Genomic DNA, 16,292 nt, shown 5'->3' on the forward strand with positions numbered 1-16,292 from the left:
CAACAATTTATGAGACAGTTTCCAACACGGCGGATCGTTGCAGCGATATCGTTTTCGACAACAGATACAGATTATTCCGGGCCTGTATACATTATAAACACCTTCTCCGCGTAACAAGGTGCTCCACCGTTTCCTGTTGGATGTTGGATGATGGTACCGACCATCTTTTGCCCGGATGCTGGTAGTGTTTCTTTTTTCACCTACCAAAGCTCATTCTAAGAAGCTCCAGATGAGAGAGCAACGAGATAATCGATAACAGATAGATGATCATCGAAGGGCTCTTCTCGATCCGTATCTCGTGGGTAACATACAGTAAAGAACTTTCGAGGCTGTGAAGTAGCTTAAGATTCCCAAACCATCGGGCGCATAACTATGGAGGCCTCTATTTGCATTAGAATTCTTTTCAGGTCGTCCGTCAAGAGAATACGATGTTCCGATTTTCTTCGGGACATGAATGCTTCTCTCTCATTTGGCGTCTGGATGCTACCTAGCCAGCCGGCATCGATGGGATATTTTGATACACAAAATTTGCCGTATTTTTTCCTTCTGCAAAATGAATATGATTCACACGCATACAGGGACGTTCGGATCATTGAGGTAACTCTCGGTGTATTACATTTTTCTCTGAAGACACATATATATGATTGTTGAATCAGCTTTTGTTTTGTGTACGGAATAAAACATTTAAAGAAAATCACAGAACGTAAAACCAGGCTCACTCATGCAAACTATCAGTTTACAATTATTAGAAAAAAAGAAAACAGAGTATACTTCTCCTAGGGAACCTCAAGTATTTCTTGTGTACGGGTTTTCAGTACGAAATGGTCGACCCACCCACTTCCTCAGTGGGCAGAATCATTGTCTTAACATACACTAATTTCCTATACTCAACCATCCAAAATCAACACTGTAATAGACTAGAAAAAAAAAACTAATGTCCACACGGTTTTTGTTTCCTATCTGTATGCACTATCAAAAGGAACAATACTGACGGTCTGAACTTAGGGCTTGCGACAGAAAATTCGGTGTGATATCCGCGGCGAACGTGTGTAGAAACGAATGACTGATTCGCGATGGAGATGTTCTACTATCTTAATCTTACAAATAAATGATGGACCAATAAATTAATGAGATTTTAAATTAATATTCATTTTCGTCTAGGGAAAAGAGCTCGCGAGAGCTCGGACGATGAGACTTCTGGTAATGCTGCCGGCTCCCAAAATGCTAGGCATTTCATTGTATGACCGTGTAATGAATCTATGATATAATTAGCCAGGGATTGAACTGGAACTAGTTTTTTTTTGTGGGACAACTCTACATCGCTTATTTTTTGTTGTTAATACTAATGTCCCAATACTATTAATCAATACACCCTACATTTACAGTTTAACTTGTTCACTAGAAGTAGAATGCTTGAATATTTGCGTGGCGTAGAAATAACGTTCTGTTGTGGTTCAATGTTTTGGAATATTTCGTTCCTAACGTGTTCTTAACCCAATTATGTATTCAAAATATGCCACCAGCGCACTGTCTTCATTCAATTGTTCCGTCTAGTTGAGAGGAATTGGCATTTGTTGTATGTAACTCGCAAGTTCTAATCCTAGGATCGTGAAATGAAATATTTAAATGCTGCCAGCAGTTTAGATCATATGAATCAATCCAATCCCAGTCACGGTTAGAATAGAATATCGCTCAATTCTACGTGAAGCTAATAGATACGCTACCTCTGTTTTGTTTTTGTTGTTGGGGACTATTTCCCTTTTTACGATTTATTTTATTGTTAGTTCTTTAGTTGAGACTCTTTTCAGGTCGCCTATTTTACGATATTCTTAGAAGTTTAACATCTACGAGAGCGTCTTCCTGTTTCGTTCTACAACTACTTCTTCTGGGGTATCTGGTTGTATGGTTAGCGTGTTTGCTTCCGAGGCTGAATCTACTAAGGTGCTTTGCAACAGGAAGTTTGAACAAATAAGGAACGAATCAAAATAAGCAGCACAGAGAACACTCGAAAAATATATCTTCCTTTGGATGAGTGTGATTAGGTGAGTGCATATTTGTTTTTTAGTTTTCTTTTGTTTTTTGTATACTTTCACAATTTGCGTTATCTCTAATAGTTTGGTTTAGTAGATTTAAATGCATACAAGACGTTTGACAATTGTCATAAATAAGAGAAATATATGTGCAAATAGTCTGCAGTCACCGCCTTTGAAGACACAAGCGCTTTCGCATTAGCTTTAATATAATTACAATGAGTTGGATTTATACTTCCCTCGGTCCGGTACCTCGTACTGCACACAACATTCTTTTCAAAAGGTAGAAATTCTTGTTTTTTTTTACTTTGTTTTGTTTCTTGTGTTTTTTTGGTTATAGGATTGTAAAAGTGATCAGTCGTGTAAGCTCGCAGAGGCACGATTGTGTTTAAGCAATCTGGAACAAAGAAATATGCCATTGTCAGTATGCCAATATGGGGTTTAGAGTGTCAATGAATGTATGAGAAGAAAGTGACCTTTGAATTTTCGAACGGGACTTCCTGCAAAATGTCGAAAAATACCCTTTGCAAAATTTCAGCTTGATCGGACTTTATGCACTAGTGTCGCAAAGAAACGTCAAAATTTGAATTTTTTAAACCTGTAAAATCACCTAAGGGGCGTTTGAAAAAATGATGCCAAATGTTTTCAAATAGCACTAAACATTGAAATCTACGGTTACAAAACTTTTTTTTTGACAAAAATCGACTTTTTTTTTAGAGGTTTTCAGCCTCTTGGGCTGGTTCGCCTCTTTATCGATGGCATTGCCGCGAGGTTTCGTTGGGAACAGATTGCACATAAAATTATTACATAAAAATTGGACGTAAAAATTGAACACATATAAATCCTTTTGCGAAACATAACTTAACAAAGAACTTGCTGTTTGCTTGTTGTACCAGATGGCAAGGATGTCCTCGACCCATGGCTCCAGGCCAGTGGAGAGGAAGCCGTGCCGTTGAAGATGCCGAAGTGTTCTTATTCCCCTTCATCGTGGAGGGGAAGGAACAAGGATCTTCTTGACTGATCCATTGTTCAGACGCTAGATCTTTAAAAGTAGTTCGGCATCTTTTAGGTAGCAGACAAGTGCTGCTACTCTTGCTGGATCGTCCCTCAAGATGTCTCTTACACTCCCGCGGATTCAATGAAGGTTTCGCAGATCATCAAATTTCGGGCAACCATACAAGAAATGTTCGACAGAGTTGTGGATTTGACAGAGGTCGCAGAGTAAATGGAAGGGTCCTCTATTGAATCCGTGTGAGACCGAGCAGTGACCGGTCCTCAGTCTGGACAGGATTCGTTGTTCTCTCATTCCTTTAACATCGTCAAACCTGACAATCGTGCTCTTGACTTTTTTGAGGAACTGCCACCTTTTTGCGAACCACCTTTCGATCCAAAAGGTGCGGAAAGAGTTGGTGATCCACAGCTTCACATCATCAAGCGGCACATCCCAAGTGAAGAACGGTCTGGTGTGACCGATTCCGGCAAACCGCTTCATTTCCTGCGATGCCGTTATGTCCGGGAACCCACATGAAACACACAGTGTCGGGCAATATGTACTTCCTGATGGCCTCTACCCATAGATGTTTGGACCTGGTGCGACCAGGTGACATCAAAGGCACTTGCCGAATCGGAGACGATCAACAACGGCTTGGAAGATGAAGTTGTAGTTGCCTCGAAGATGCCGGCCACTTCGGCCGAGAAGACCTGGCAGATGTCCGCGAGGTTCTTGCTGGAAATCAGACTATTATTATTATCGCTTACCCCAAATCCAACTCCCGATGGTCCTTTTGAGCCGTACGAGTATCTGATCTCATGGAGACGGTATATTTCTGCAATGATGGCCTTCAAATATTCTAGCAGACCGATCCCTAATGCCGTTCTCGACGAGAACAGTTGGGAGCCTCCAGTCGTTCGCGCCAAAGGATTGTTTTGCCACCGGGGAGAGGTTGGAATGTGCCACCCGCTGCAGGATCGTGTTGCTAAGGGCGGTCAGGTGGGTCTCCCCTCTACCACTGGTTTTCGACAAGAAACTGGCAGTCCTGGCTACGATCGCCGAGTCTATGATTAGATCGAAAGAAGGCTCTCCCCAATTTCAGCGCAGACAGAGGCAGCTGGTGTCGACTCTCGACTCTCAGGGACAGGGATACGAGACAGAACCTATGGTTTAGAACAGCTATACTCAAACTGCGGCCCGACGGGCTTTTCTGGTTGCCCCATCTCGTGATCCCCTTCAACCCTCCTGTATTCGTGCGTAAAATCATAAGTCGTATACTAGCGCACGGTGACATAGGACGAACGTTTGTATATGTAACAATAACGAAAATCTCAGAAATCATTACATTTTTTTTGACGCAGGACGTCGTTCGAGTAATGGTGCTAGATTAGAAAACGTTTTTATGAAACACTAGCTGACCCGGCAAACCTCGTCCCGCCCAAAATTTGTTTTTTGTTATCAATCCCTTACACATTCACGATTCTTACTAAGCGCAAGTTCATGAGTCCAATCGCAGAACTGTTCATTGATTGATCTTCTAATCGACCCCGTTGAATTTATCTTTCACTAAAAAATTCCTAGTACTCTACCAAAACTCATCATTATAATATCAGATTATTTTCAGACAAAGACTCCTCCCTGTTCTCCCCTTTAGAGAGGGGGAGGAGTGTCTATTAACAATAGAAATGTTTCGTGCCCCCTAAAATCTTAACATGACAAATTTGGCTCCATTTGCTTGATTAGTTTTCGAGTTATGCAGAAATTTGTTTTTCATTTGTATGACAGCCCACCCTAAGAGAGGGAGAAGTATCTTACCACCATAGAATCATTTATTGCACCTTAAAGCCTTCACATGCCAAATTTGGTCTCGTTTGCTTGATTAATTCTCGAATAAAGCAGAAATTTGTGTTTCATTTTTATGGCAGCCCCCCTTAGAGAGATGGGTGGAGTGTCTAACCACCGTGAAAACATTTATTGCGCCCTAAAACCTCCATAAACCTAATTTGGTTTCGTTTGCTTCATTAATTATCGAGTAATGCAGAATTGGGTTTCATTTGTATGGCAGACCCCCCACCCTCTCCCTTAGAGAGAGAGGGGTGGAGTGTCGAACCACCATAGAAACATTTATTGCACCCTAAAACCTCCAGATGCATAATTCTGTTGCATTTGCTTGATTAATTCTCGAGTGATGTAGAAATTTGTCTTTCATTTGTATGGTAGCCCCCCTTTAGAGAGAGAGTGGAGTGTCCAACCACCATAGAAACATTTATTGTATCCTGAAACCTTCAGATGCTTAATTTGGTTGCATTTTCGAGTGATGTAGAAATTTGTGTTTCATTTGTATGGATAAATGTAATTCTTTTCATTGTTCAGAAATCTGTTAGTTTAACCCTTTTGAAACTCAAAATAGTAGCTCTGAAAAGGGCTGTTTGTTGTATGTACTCATACCTTTCAAACGGTTTGTAATGAACAAAGAAAGACAATAAGCTTCTGACAGGAAGCTCAACTGTCTAACTGAAAATGATTAATGAATATCAGTGTGAAACATAAGGATGGAATGGTAGATGAATTATATGTGGATCGATAAACAACAAAAAATCGTCATTGATTACATTGAATATGAAATTTATGGGAAAGAAACCAAAAAACAAGTTGAAAATACTCACGATTTCGTTACATTTTGAGGTAAAATAAACATGAAATCATGAAGTTGCTTTATTTTTAATGGATAGCTATGGTATTGTGATTTCTTTCCATTGTCTTATTCTTATTATAAGTCTTATTCTAAGGCATCGAGAGCAGTAGCTATTTCGGTGAAATAATGTTCGTTTGCAGACTATCACAATCGAGTCGTATTTGTTCTACTGCTCAATCTATCATAGAAGGAATTGAGTCATTGAGAATTATTGAGAGTTATGAAGAATATTAATATTTCATTTCGTTCATTTTTGTGATGCGATGTAATGCCGATCTCAATAAGTCTTCGCATGATAATTGCTGCCTCCTCCTAATTAATGAACCATCACTGTAAGAGCCCCCGCATACTACAGACTTTCTGTCAACCAACAGTTTGGTCGGGTTGGACTTCTGGTGCAAAAACCAACCCAACTGAATCAGCGTAATGTGCGCACATGCATACCTCTCCGTACTGATTAAGAAACCGACCAAACTATCGGTTGACACATCAGTCTGCAGTCTGCGGGGGCACTAAGGGTGATACTTTTCTCGTTGATTTGAGGAAATCTTGCATGAAGTTTGTGTGATACATGAAATCTCACATCTGATTACTTTAACATCTTGCTAATTTGTTAGATAGAAAGAATTATTGCACGCAATTTTGTGTTACATAATACGTTCATGGGATCGAAGTTGGAAGAAAGAATGCATAATACATGATTTACCTTCGCATCCGCTCGCAAAACATACCTCTTTTATTTGTTAAATTGCTCACTTGTTTTATTATTTCCACTGCTGTCTCAGGCGAAAAAATGCTGGATAAATTTGCCGTCTAATGGTATATATTAAAACATATTTCGTAAGAAAGATTCTGCGTAATATGCATTTGAAAACTCTTAACAAACGATACATTTTTCGTGAAGTGGCCCCCCTATATAGAATTTTTTTTACCTGTATTATAGTGACTTTCAACTCATTTGGCTGGTTCGTCACTTTTACTTCCATTTTTGGAAGAATGTCGGGAGTGAGAGTTGAACTCGTGACCTTTAGCGTGAGAGGCATGGATGTTACCACTACGTCAGATCGCCTCCCCCCTATATAGAAATCAAAGTCGTAGTCCTACTTCAAATGTATGTTGGTGTATGTATGAGGGACGTTTGTTGCTTATTTGCCAAAATTTCCATAGCTTAAAAACTGCTTTGAAACAAACTGTTGAAATCACAAAAATCTTTAAATACGATTAAAAGTCCATCGAAGTCAGAATTGATCAGCGTGTAGCATACAATTTATCCTAAACACATTCATTACTTTTCCGCACACCCCGCTAAAATAACAATCTGTAAAACATTACAGACAGACGGATGTAAAATCCCGCCTATGATGTAATGAATAAACGCACGACCTTCAAGCCGGAAAAAACACAACAACCTTTTTTCCGTAACTAATATAACTTCCCCATGCAGAGCACTAATTAACGCATTGCCAGTAATCCAAGTAACCATTTCCCTCTTCCACTATGCGACCTTCAAAAGTGTTTCGAATAAGCAAATTTCAGTGCGACAGCACATGTTATTGCCTACCGGGGAATGTTTTCATAACAGGGAAACTCCGCTTGGCCTGGGTCGGTAAACATTAGCCAGTCCAAGTAGGTAAACATCTGTGACTAATTTTAGGTTAGCTCGTAAGTTAATTGGTAAGAGAAATATAGTTGTATTCAGAACATGAAGATTAAACTCGTTCTTACTCTGAAATCCGAAATCCTAACATTGGTGTTAAAACAAACACTTCTCATGGCGACTCGTGCCATCGATCCTTCCAAGGATCCCCCAAGTACTTCTTATGGCGACCGTACAATACACAATACATATTGTGCTCACCCTGGCCAACCTTAGATTCTATTTTGCTACCGTGCAAAATTTCTCACCTCAGAATACATTTTCAGAACATGCACGAAGTAAGCATAGTGTCGGGCTTTCACTGACGGACAGAAGCAAGGCAGAAGAGAAATATTTAATGGGACGTCGGTTTTCATACCGTTATATGGAGATTGGTTCTGTATGCTGAATCATACGTATGAACTGATCAAAATATGTAATCGCCTCGGGTCTAGTCCCTAAGTCCTAGGGAGGTCAAAATGTCGGTACATTCTAAAATAATATCCGAAGTAACGGAAGGCGAATTGATATCAATATTTTTGCTGGAAGAAAGCGTCTGTGAATTTAGAAGCGTGCTCGGATTTATTTATGTAATGCTGATGATATTTTGAATTATAGAGATTTTCTCTAGCCTTAAGCAGGCCAATTTGGCTAAAAATCACTTTTGAGGAAGGCCATTTGGAAAGCCTCAATGCTGCTGCCATCTGGTCATTAGCAAGATGACCGAGAAATCGTATATGAAATAAAGGGTGTGTCACATCAAATTGCATCACGGAAAAAACGCTGTAGAAATTCGCCCAGTAGACCGATCCTTTTGAAAATTTTAGACAGTAAAATAAAAACTATTAAACAACTTTTGGCATTTTCTTTTTATTCATACTTCGAGCCCAAGCCCGTATGCTCGCACCTTCATCTTTACCCCGTCCATAAGGTTCTGTACAACGTCAGGTTGTAGTTTTTTTTTGAACAGAAATCCATTTTCTCTTGAAGTCCGCCTCCGATTTGACAACTTTTGGGTTCTTCCGGAGGGCCTGCTTCATAAGCCTGCCCATATCGGGCAGATCGCTTGCCACACCATGTACTTTTTGGCAAACTTGGATAGTTTCTGCTTGCGAATCTCCTCCGGAACGCTGAATTTGTCCTCTGCGGAGAAGAACAACAGGCCCGGCAGCTGACGAAAGTCCGCTTTGACGTAGGTTTCGTCGTCCATTACCAGGCAATGCGGCTTTGTCAGCATTTCGGTGTACAGCTTCCGGGCTCGCGTCTTCCCCACCATGTTTTGCCTTTCGTCGCGGTTAGGAGCCTTCTGAACCTTGTATGTACGCAGGCCCTCCCGCTGCTTGGTCCGCTGGACGAATGAACTTGACAAATTCAGCTTATTGGCGACATCCCGGACCGAACTTCTCGGATCACGTCTAAACTGCTTAACTACGCGCTTGTGATCTTTTTCACTGACGGAGCATCCATTTTTGCCGTTCTTCACCTCCCGGTCGATGGTTAGGTTCTCGAAGTATTGTTTTAGTACTCTGCTGACCGTGGATTGGACGATTCCCAGCATCTTACCGATGTCCCGATGTGACAACTCCGGATTCTCGAAATGAGTGCGCAGGATTAATTCATTAATTCGACGACATTTTTCCAAATTTATGAAAAATTGACAGTGAAGCATGGCCAACGTGATCTATACACTCTTATCTGATTATAAGCGAAAGCTGAAGATATAATTCCTAAAAATTGAATTTCTACAGCGTTTTTTCCGTGATGCAATTTGATGTGACACGACCTTTATTGGTGACTTTTTCCGATCGATCAATTAATTTTCGTGAGTTCGAAATTTATTTCCGGGATAAAAATGGTGTCAAAGTGTAGCACATTTGAAGCCGAATGTGAAGAAGGTATTGTTCAACGGTGAGAGTTGCGTTCTTCGGGGAAAAAGCTGAAAGTGAAATTTTATTTCCGCAGCGGTTTTTGTCGACGCCGCTACCACACACTGATTTGGTTTTTTTGGGAGCGTTGGATATGTAATTTTGCTAAGAGAGACTGAAAAACTACTTGGATATTCTTGAAGTTCAAGTACAGTTCAGTAGTATATGTTAAATTGTAAAGTTACTTAAATTGGCGTTTTAATTGTCCTTCATTCAGTTAAAGGATTCATTCATCGGATCTTGTTAGTGTTACCAAATGTTTATACTAAAGAGTTTCATTCTTGCATTTCTATAATGTTTGGTTTTTGCAGATTATAATTTCGTAGTCCTACGTTAACAATGCGGTCGTGTCTTGAAAACCACTTTTCTTTATTTTTTGTATGCGGCTTGCGGTACTATGATTAACACATGTTTGTGGTCCCTCTAGAAAAAAAAAACGGTTGAGTACCGCTGGTTTAGATTGCCAATGATTTTTTTTTATTTACAATGATGCTACATCCCATGAAAATGTTAGATCTTATTCACAACATTGTTCTGCCAATGAATCCTGTCCATAGCTGCAGTTCTCTAGCTCCCGGCTGCACCGACTCTTACCAAGGGATGCTGGATTCGCCGTAGAGTTACGCCAGTTCGTGGTTCATCCTCTTTCTCCATACTCCGTTTTTTTTGTACACCACCGTAGACTGTTCTGAGCACTCGGCGTTCAAAAACACCAGGTGCTCTTCGAGCATCGTTCATGCTTCGTACACAAAGAGAACAACCGGTCGAATAAATGATTTGTACATGGTACACTTCGTACGGGGTCAGAGTTTGTTGGTTCTTAAGGATTTGCGGAGCCCATAGTAGCCGCGACTTCCATTGACTATGCGTCTTCGAATTTCACGACTGTTGTTGTCCGGTCTATCGTCGTGCAACTGGGCATGAGTCCAACTGATAAATTCTCACAAATTTGTTCACTATTGGTCATAGACGGCGTAAGAGGATTTTAGACAGAATTTTTTTAGCACCATTCAAAATCATGTTTGTACGGTAGATCCCACAATACAGTTTGTCACCATTTTTATAGATGAGGCAGATGGACTCCTCCGGTAGTTGTTCGTTGTCTCACACTCTTTATCTTCCAGGCTGCGCTTTTTCCCAGCAAAAGATTTTTTTTTTTTTTTATCTGTATTATAGTGATTTTCAACTCATTTGGCTGGTTCGTCACTTTTTACTTCCATTTTTGGAAGAATGTCGGGAGTGAGAATTGAACTCGTGACCTTTAGCGTGAGAGGCATGGATGTTACCACTACGCCAGATCGCCTCCCCAGCAAAAGATGTGTTTGCTGCCTTCGCTTCGATCGATATCGTTCCACGTTTTATCGAGTCGCTCGTTGCAGCAAGGCAGCGCGTGCTGCATCTTTCTCGCTCAGAGCGTCGAACGTTTCGTTCCGTTTTCCATCTTGTTCATACCCGATGATGATCAGCATTCATTGAAGGGAGTTCGAGCATCCAGTTCGTGTACCTCCGGTTGTAGCAACGTTCGGCTCCTGCAGTCGTTGCAGGAGCGTACCGTGGTGAACGTTGATGTCTTATGTTATTAACGACTGACAGTTTAGAACGCAGTTTAACATCAACAGGAAGTGGTCTGAAACGTTCAGAGAAGTGCCGACCGTCGATCAGAACGCGATCAATTTGTGTTTCCGTTTGCGTAGATGATCTCCAGGTGTAACGGTATTGAAGGCTGTCGTGTTTTGGGCAGCGAGCGTATTAACGTTCTGGATGTACGTAGAATTCTCCTTCATCGTCACCGGTGCTAGCTAGATGTGGGCTGTGGATGTTGTTAATAGAAGTGAAGTAGAAGAAGTGGCCTCGCATCCTCATTCTGCACTTTCTTTCGTTGATTGGCCACCGAAAAATCAGCCGTTTCTGCATCTCATTCTGTTGCCGCTCCTGACGTGGGGAACAGACCATTATTATTGGCACCCTCTGACGTACCAAGTAGTGTCGATGTTGGTTGGTTTCGTTTTAATCGGTATTTTCGCGTGAACCTCTAATTGTGATCCATACATTCTATTGGTTCATTCGATAACCGTATCCTTATCATTCTTCCATTGGAGTTCAGTGCATATTTGTTTCAAAGACCGTACTCGAAAAAATGCAACAGACAAAAATGATCACCAAAAATTCATTTTAAGTCGGATATTTGCCTTAACTTAATGCTACCCTTCAAAACCTTTGCTGTTTTCTGGAGCTTACCCTACATAATCGTCCAGAATTTTTGTATTTGGCGAAGTTCTGGCGAGTTTGGCGGATTTGTCTCCTTCGAGACAATAACAACATCGTCGGCTTTGTATCAGTCCATCACCGGTTTCGCGTAATGCCACGATGGCCGATTCGGCCAAAACAAAGTGTCACCTTCGTGGGATCGGAATAAGGGCAGCAGGTGCTTCTGGATACATTCTTCTTCATAAATTTGGCCGTTGATGGTGCGGGTCGTTATGTACGACTTGCTGAATATCGCACCCACAGATTCCCTGTCACACCAAATAATTCTCGGCAAATTCCGGAACTTCTCCGAAATATCCAGACGGAACATGCCAACGAAAAACTGCAGGTCGATGATCTGCTTGGCGTCCGCTTAAATGTACGTCTCGTCGTTCATTACGATTACTTTTCTTCCACTGCCAGCTAGCCGCTCAGTCGTCTGGGTCTCCTTGAACGATTTTACCACACGGTACACGGTCGAATGGTCTTCTTGCTTGGAAGACATCTCGATAACCACTTGACAGATTGTGGCGAAATTTCGCAAATTTAACCATTACACTCTGAACTAGTTTTACCTAGTTTCACCTTCAAAAATTTTTACTCGCGCATAAAATAAGGTATACAAAAAAGAAAATGTTGAATGTTTTTTTTCGAGGGCAATATTTACTTTCCACCTTGGGTGATTTTAGGATTTTCAAAAAACTTAAACTTTGATGTCTTTGCGACGCTAGTGAATAAAGTCCGACTGAGCTGAAAGTTAGCATAAGGTAGTTTTTTGCGGAAGTCAACATTTTGCAGGAAGTCCCGTTCGAAAATTCGTGATGACAATTTTCATTGGCACTTCAATAGGGGTGTTCAATTTTGATCAAATTTGAGCTTACCGATTCAATATCACTGTTATCCTCGCTGCCTGTTACTTCCGTTGGATCACCCATGGCCACCCGAGCGTACTCATCTGTGTCGATACTCTTGCAGAAATATATGGCGTATTTGAGTTTCTCTTGTAGAACAGCCTGAATTAAAGAATTCATTTAATCGAAACAAATCGGACTTTATTTGGGAAATATGCGACTCACCTTGCATGAATATCTCGGCATCTTCAGCAGGAAGAAACAGGTGTAGCTCTCCGGCAGGAAATGATCAGCCGGGTTGTACTTGTCCAGCACTTGCAGAACGAAGTCACGTCCACGGAAATCAGCAATAGTCCGGGGCAAACGGGTTCTGCCCCAGACAAAACGGAGGAACAGTGAGCGTTCCTGGTTGGTGAACTCTTCCATCACTTCCCAGAACCACTGGACCAGCGGAGCCGTAGATTCCACCCCCTTGTAGGTGGCGACAGTCTTCAGCAAACATAGTGGAATGTCCGGCGAGCCACAAACCATAGCCTGCAGCTCGGATGCGGAGAACAGCGAGAGAAGTGGTACCGCGATCACCTTGGACATGCCATCCCGTACGGCTTTGACCTGTTCGTCGAACTCATGGATGCGGTAGTTCAGGGCCAACTTGACGTATTCGTTTCGGTTCTCCGGGGTGATCTTCGTAAACCTTTGAAAAACGGGAAAAAATATAACCACAGACAATTATGATTATCAAACATTCTAAGAACCTTGTAGAGAGCGGAACTTCGTGTCCTTTCGCCGATGGAGTCGAGAATGGTAGCTCCATGGAGGCGAACACCTTCGGATCATCCTCTATGTCTCGGATGTACAGCAATCCAGTGATATAGTCTCGATCCACCTCCGTCAGATCGGATGGACGCAACGTTTCTCCGCAGAGCTGTCGCCAAACCGGTTCCGCCAAACTATAGGAGGTTCATAGCTATACTAATTCATTCATTCTTACATCTTTCATTCAACTTACTTCAAGCTCAGTGGCGATCCTGTCCTCACCGCTATACCCATCAACACTCCCAAGAATCTAAACATGTTCATATGCAGCATCGAATTCAGGGTAGGATCAAGCAAGAAGCAATCCCGGTTAGCTCCAGCTTCACCGCGGCCGTTGGGCGTTTGGATCAACAGCGGAACGCTTCCGTTCTGCAGTTCGTCACACATCTCCGCTATCGATTCGCTGAAGCCACCGCCACAATCATCCACACTCTCGCCAACAAATTTAACCTTCCACACTCGGTGAGGCATAGAGAGTGCTTCTTGGGTTAGCAGTGGCAGCTTCTGGACCATCTGACCAAACACACTCTTCATACCGTCGACCCCCGCCAATCCGTTGTTCGATCGCATACGCGATCGCTTCACTTGGATTCGATTCAGCTCGATGACCGGCCCGTGTGGTTTATCGCGAACCATTGTGGTTTGAATGACCTTACGGAAGCCTGCTTCCTTGATCGAGTACACAAGAATATCTTTCAACGCACCAAGCGAAAGCTCACCGGAGATCTGTAGCATTGCGAGACACGGACAGATCAGCTCGGAGAAGTGATGGAGTAACACTAAACGAGCGTGGAGCACTTCAGGAGCGATATCCCGGACCAGATCGTATTCTAATGGAGGGGATGGCGGTGGTCGGACGGCTTCACTCAACTGATATGTCGACAATGCCAATGTGTGGGCAGAACCGCAAATAACCTTAACAATATGTTTGCCTTGCAGGGATTGGACGAGACGAGGTCGTTGAATCGCTGTTACCGTGCCATCTCCCAACTGACCTTCGTCATTATCTCCCCAGGTGAAAACTTCCCCGGAATCGCTGCATGCCACGCAGTGAAGGGATCCAGTTGCGATGGAAATTATTTTCTTACCTTGAAGGGCGGCTACCTTCTTCGGACGCCGGACGTGATCTGTGTTACCATGCCCTAGCCGATGATAGTCTCCTTTGCCCCAGGTATAAACGCTACCCGATCGTGTCAACGCAACGGAAAATTGAGATCCACTTTCCACCTTGATAACTCCAAGTCCAGCCAAGCTCTCGATCTTCATAGGAATCTTGCAACCATCGGAACCTCCCCTGCCGAGTTTACCGTAGTCCCCGTCTCCCCAACTCCAGACGTTATCATCATCCGTGATGCACAAAGTTTGAGCATCCCCGGAACCACACGCTATATCGATCGCTCGGTAACCTAGCAACGCTTCCACAAGTTTTGGTTGCAACTGATCCTCCGAATCCCCATGTCCCAACCGACCATACCTTCCCTTACCCCAAGTCAACACATGGCCCTGTGATGTTATACACGCAGAATGTGCACTTCCACACGCAATATCTATGACTCCGATCCCAGAAAGCGCCTCAATCAGCTTCGGCCTATCGTAGCTGTCCCGATTTCCGTGACCCAGCTTGCCATCCTCTCCTTCTCCCCAGGAAAATACCTCACCGTCTGACGAGAGAGCTAGACAATGTTTGCCTCCCGAGTTGACGGCAACCTTTTTGATTATGACGTGCTGCAATGACTCCACCAGCGTTGGCGTAGAAACTGAATCCGTTCCCCCAATCCCGAGACGACCACCAGCTCCATAACCCGTAGCGTACAGCTTTCCATCGGGTGTGACAGCATAGAGCGTTTGTTCACCCCCAGCAATTTGCAGAGGTCTCAGCAAACTCAGCGCTTCGCAAGGCGTTGGAATTTTAATTCTGCTTCCATCCAGCCCACCCAGCTGCCCACGATGATTGTGACCCCAGCCGAAGATCGTACTGGCCCCGCCCCATGAGAACGCCCAATCCTCTGGTCTACGATTGAACCACTGCAGTAGCTGAGAGTCGTATTGTGGAGTGAAATAGCTGTGATCTTCATGCATGTATTTAGACGTATCGATTGACTCGATTTCACTGCTTGCCGTTGACCCCCCAAGGTCGAAACCATGCTGACTCAGATTTGAAGTACTCGATGTGTGCTGGATTAATGAGCAGTTACTACTGTTCATGCTACTGTTGCTAGCGTTCTGTAGAGAAGGGTTAGTCGCTGGTGAAGCAATCTCCAGAAGCTTCTTCCTAACCTCAAGGGTAAAGGTCGGGGGTAGAGTAACTCGTCGAATCAACGATTGCGCCACCCTAACTGCGGAACAATATCGACGGAACCAGGCCCACTTGTGGGCTTCGCCATGAGGCATAAGCGAATCGAGCTGCATATCGCAGGCTAGTGCGACCAGAGTTTTGAAATACTCGGAATGCATGAGGTGCAGACCACTACGAACTTGCGGCTCTTCATACTCGTACTGTCGAAGAATGATGGGTATCAATGGACTCAAAATTTCAATCATTGCTGGTTCTAAACCACGCGGAGCTTCCTTGAGGGTGAGATATTGATTCATCTTCTTCAACGACCAAATTCTTTGGGCTACCGTCAGGGAGCTCAACTGCGCACATTGTGACAATGCTGCCGCCAGACGAATTAGCGTGTTTCCGCCGTGCGGTACAAGCTTAGAATCAAGCAAAGCCATCACCATCGCAATTGAGGGTTGAGAAAGGACTGTCCTATCCGACCCCAACTCCTGCAGGTAGGATTCTGGCATGATGGCATGAACGTAGAAACGCCAACCCCAACCGTTAACGGAGTTGTCACTGGTAAACTTCCAGCGCATTTCATCCCCCGCAATGCGGATTTCGGGTGCCCACTGGGCCCACTCACGTCCCGAGCGTGTTGCTACCACCCATCCAGCGCCATCAATGATCAGCAGAGGATCATTTCGTCGTTCCGTAGAACACTGGCTGTCGAACTCAATTCGCAACGCTTCGGCTCCAGGTATTTTGACATGACCTATGGGAAATACACAAAGATTGTTTTATGAAGAGATATGGAAGGTGAGTACCAAATGATAGA

At 43.2% G+C, this 16,292-nt stretch overlaps 1 protein-coding gene across 1 annotated transcript in view; it reads right to left on the reverse strand.

The window, feature by feature from the left end:
- Positions 1-612: 612 nt before the first annotated feature.
- Positions 613-16,292, reverse strand: part of LOC129764533 (probable E3 ubiquitin-protein ligase HERC2) — a 46,304-nt gene continuing 30,624 nt past the window's right edge. The window contains exons 9-13 of the mRNA XM_055763711.1: positions 13,385-16,229; positions 13,131-13,325; positions 12,601-13,069; positions 12,406-12,537; positions 613-2,427 (exon numbers count right to left, since the gene is read on the reverse strand). Coding sequence (XP_055619686.1) covers positions 2,419-2,427; positions 12,406-12,537; positions 12,601-13,069; positions 13,131-13,325; positions 13,385-16,229 — 3,650 coding nt within the window. The 3' untranslated portion in view covers positions 613-2,418. The remainder of the gene's footprint in view (positions 2,428-12,405; positions 12,538-12,600; positions 13,070-13,130; positions 13,326-13,384; positions 16,230-16,292) is intronic.

The sequence above is a fragment of the Toxorhynchites rutilus genome, chromosome 2, assembly GCF_029784135.1.
Source record: "Toxorhynchites rutilus septentrionalis strain SRP chromosome 2, ASM2978413v1, whole genome shotgun sequence".
NCBI lineage: Eukaryota > Metazoa > Arthropoda > Insecta > Diptera > Culicidae > Toxorhynchites > Toxorhynchites rutilus.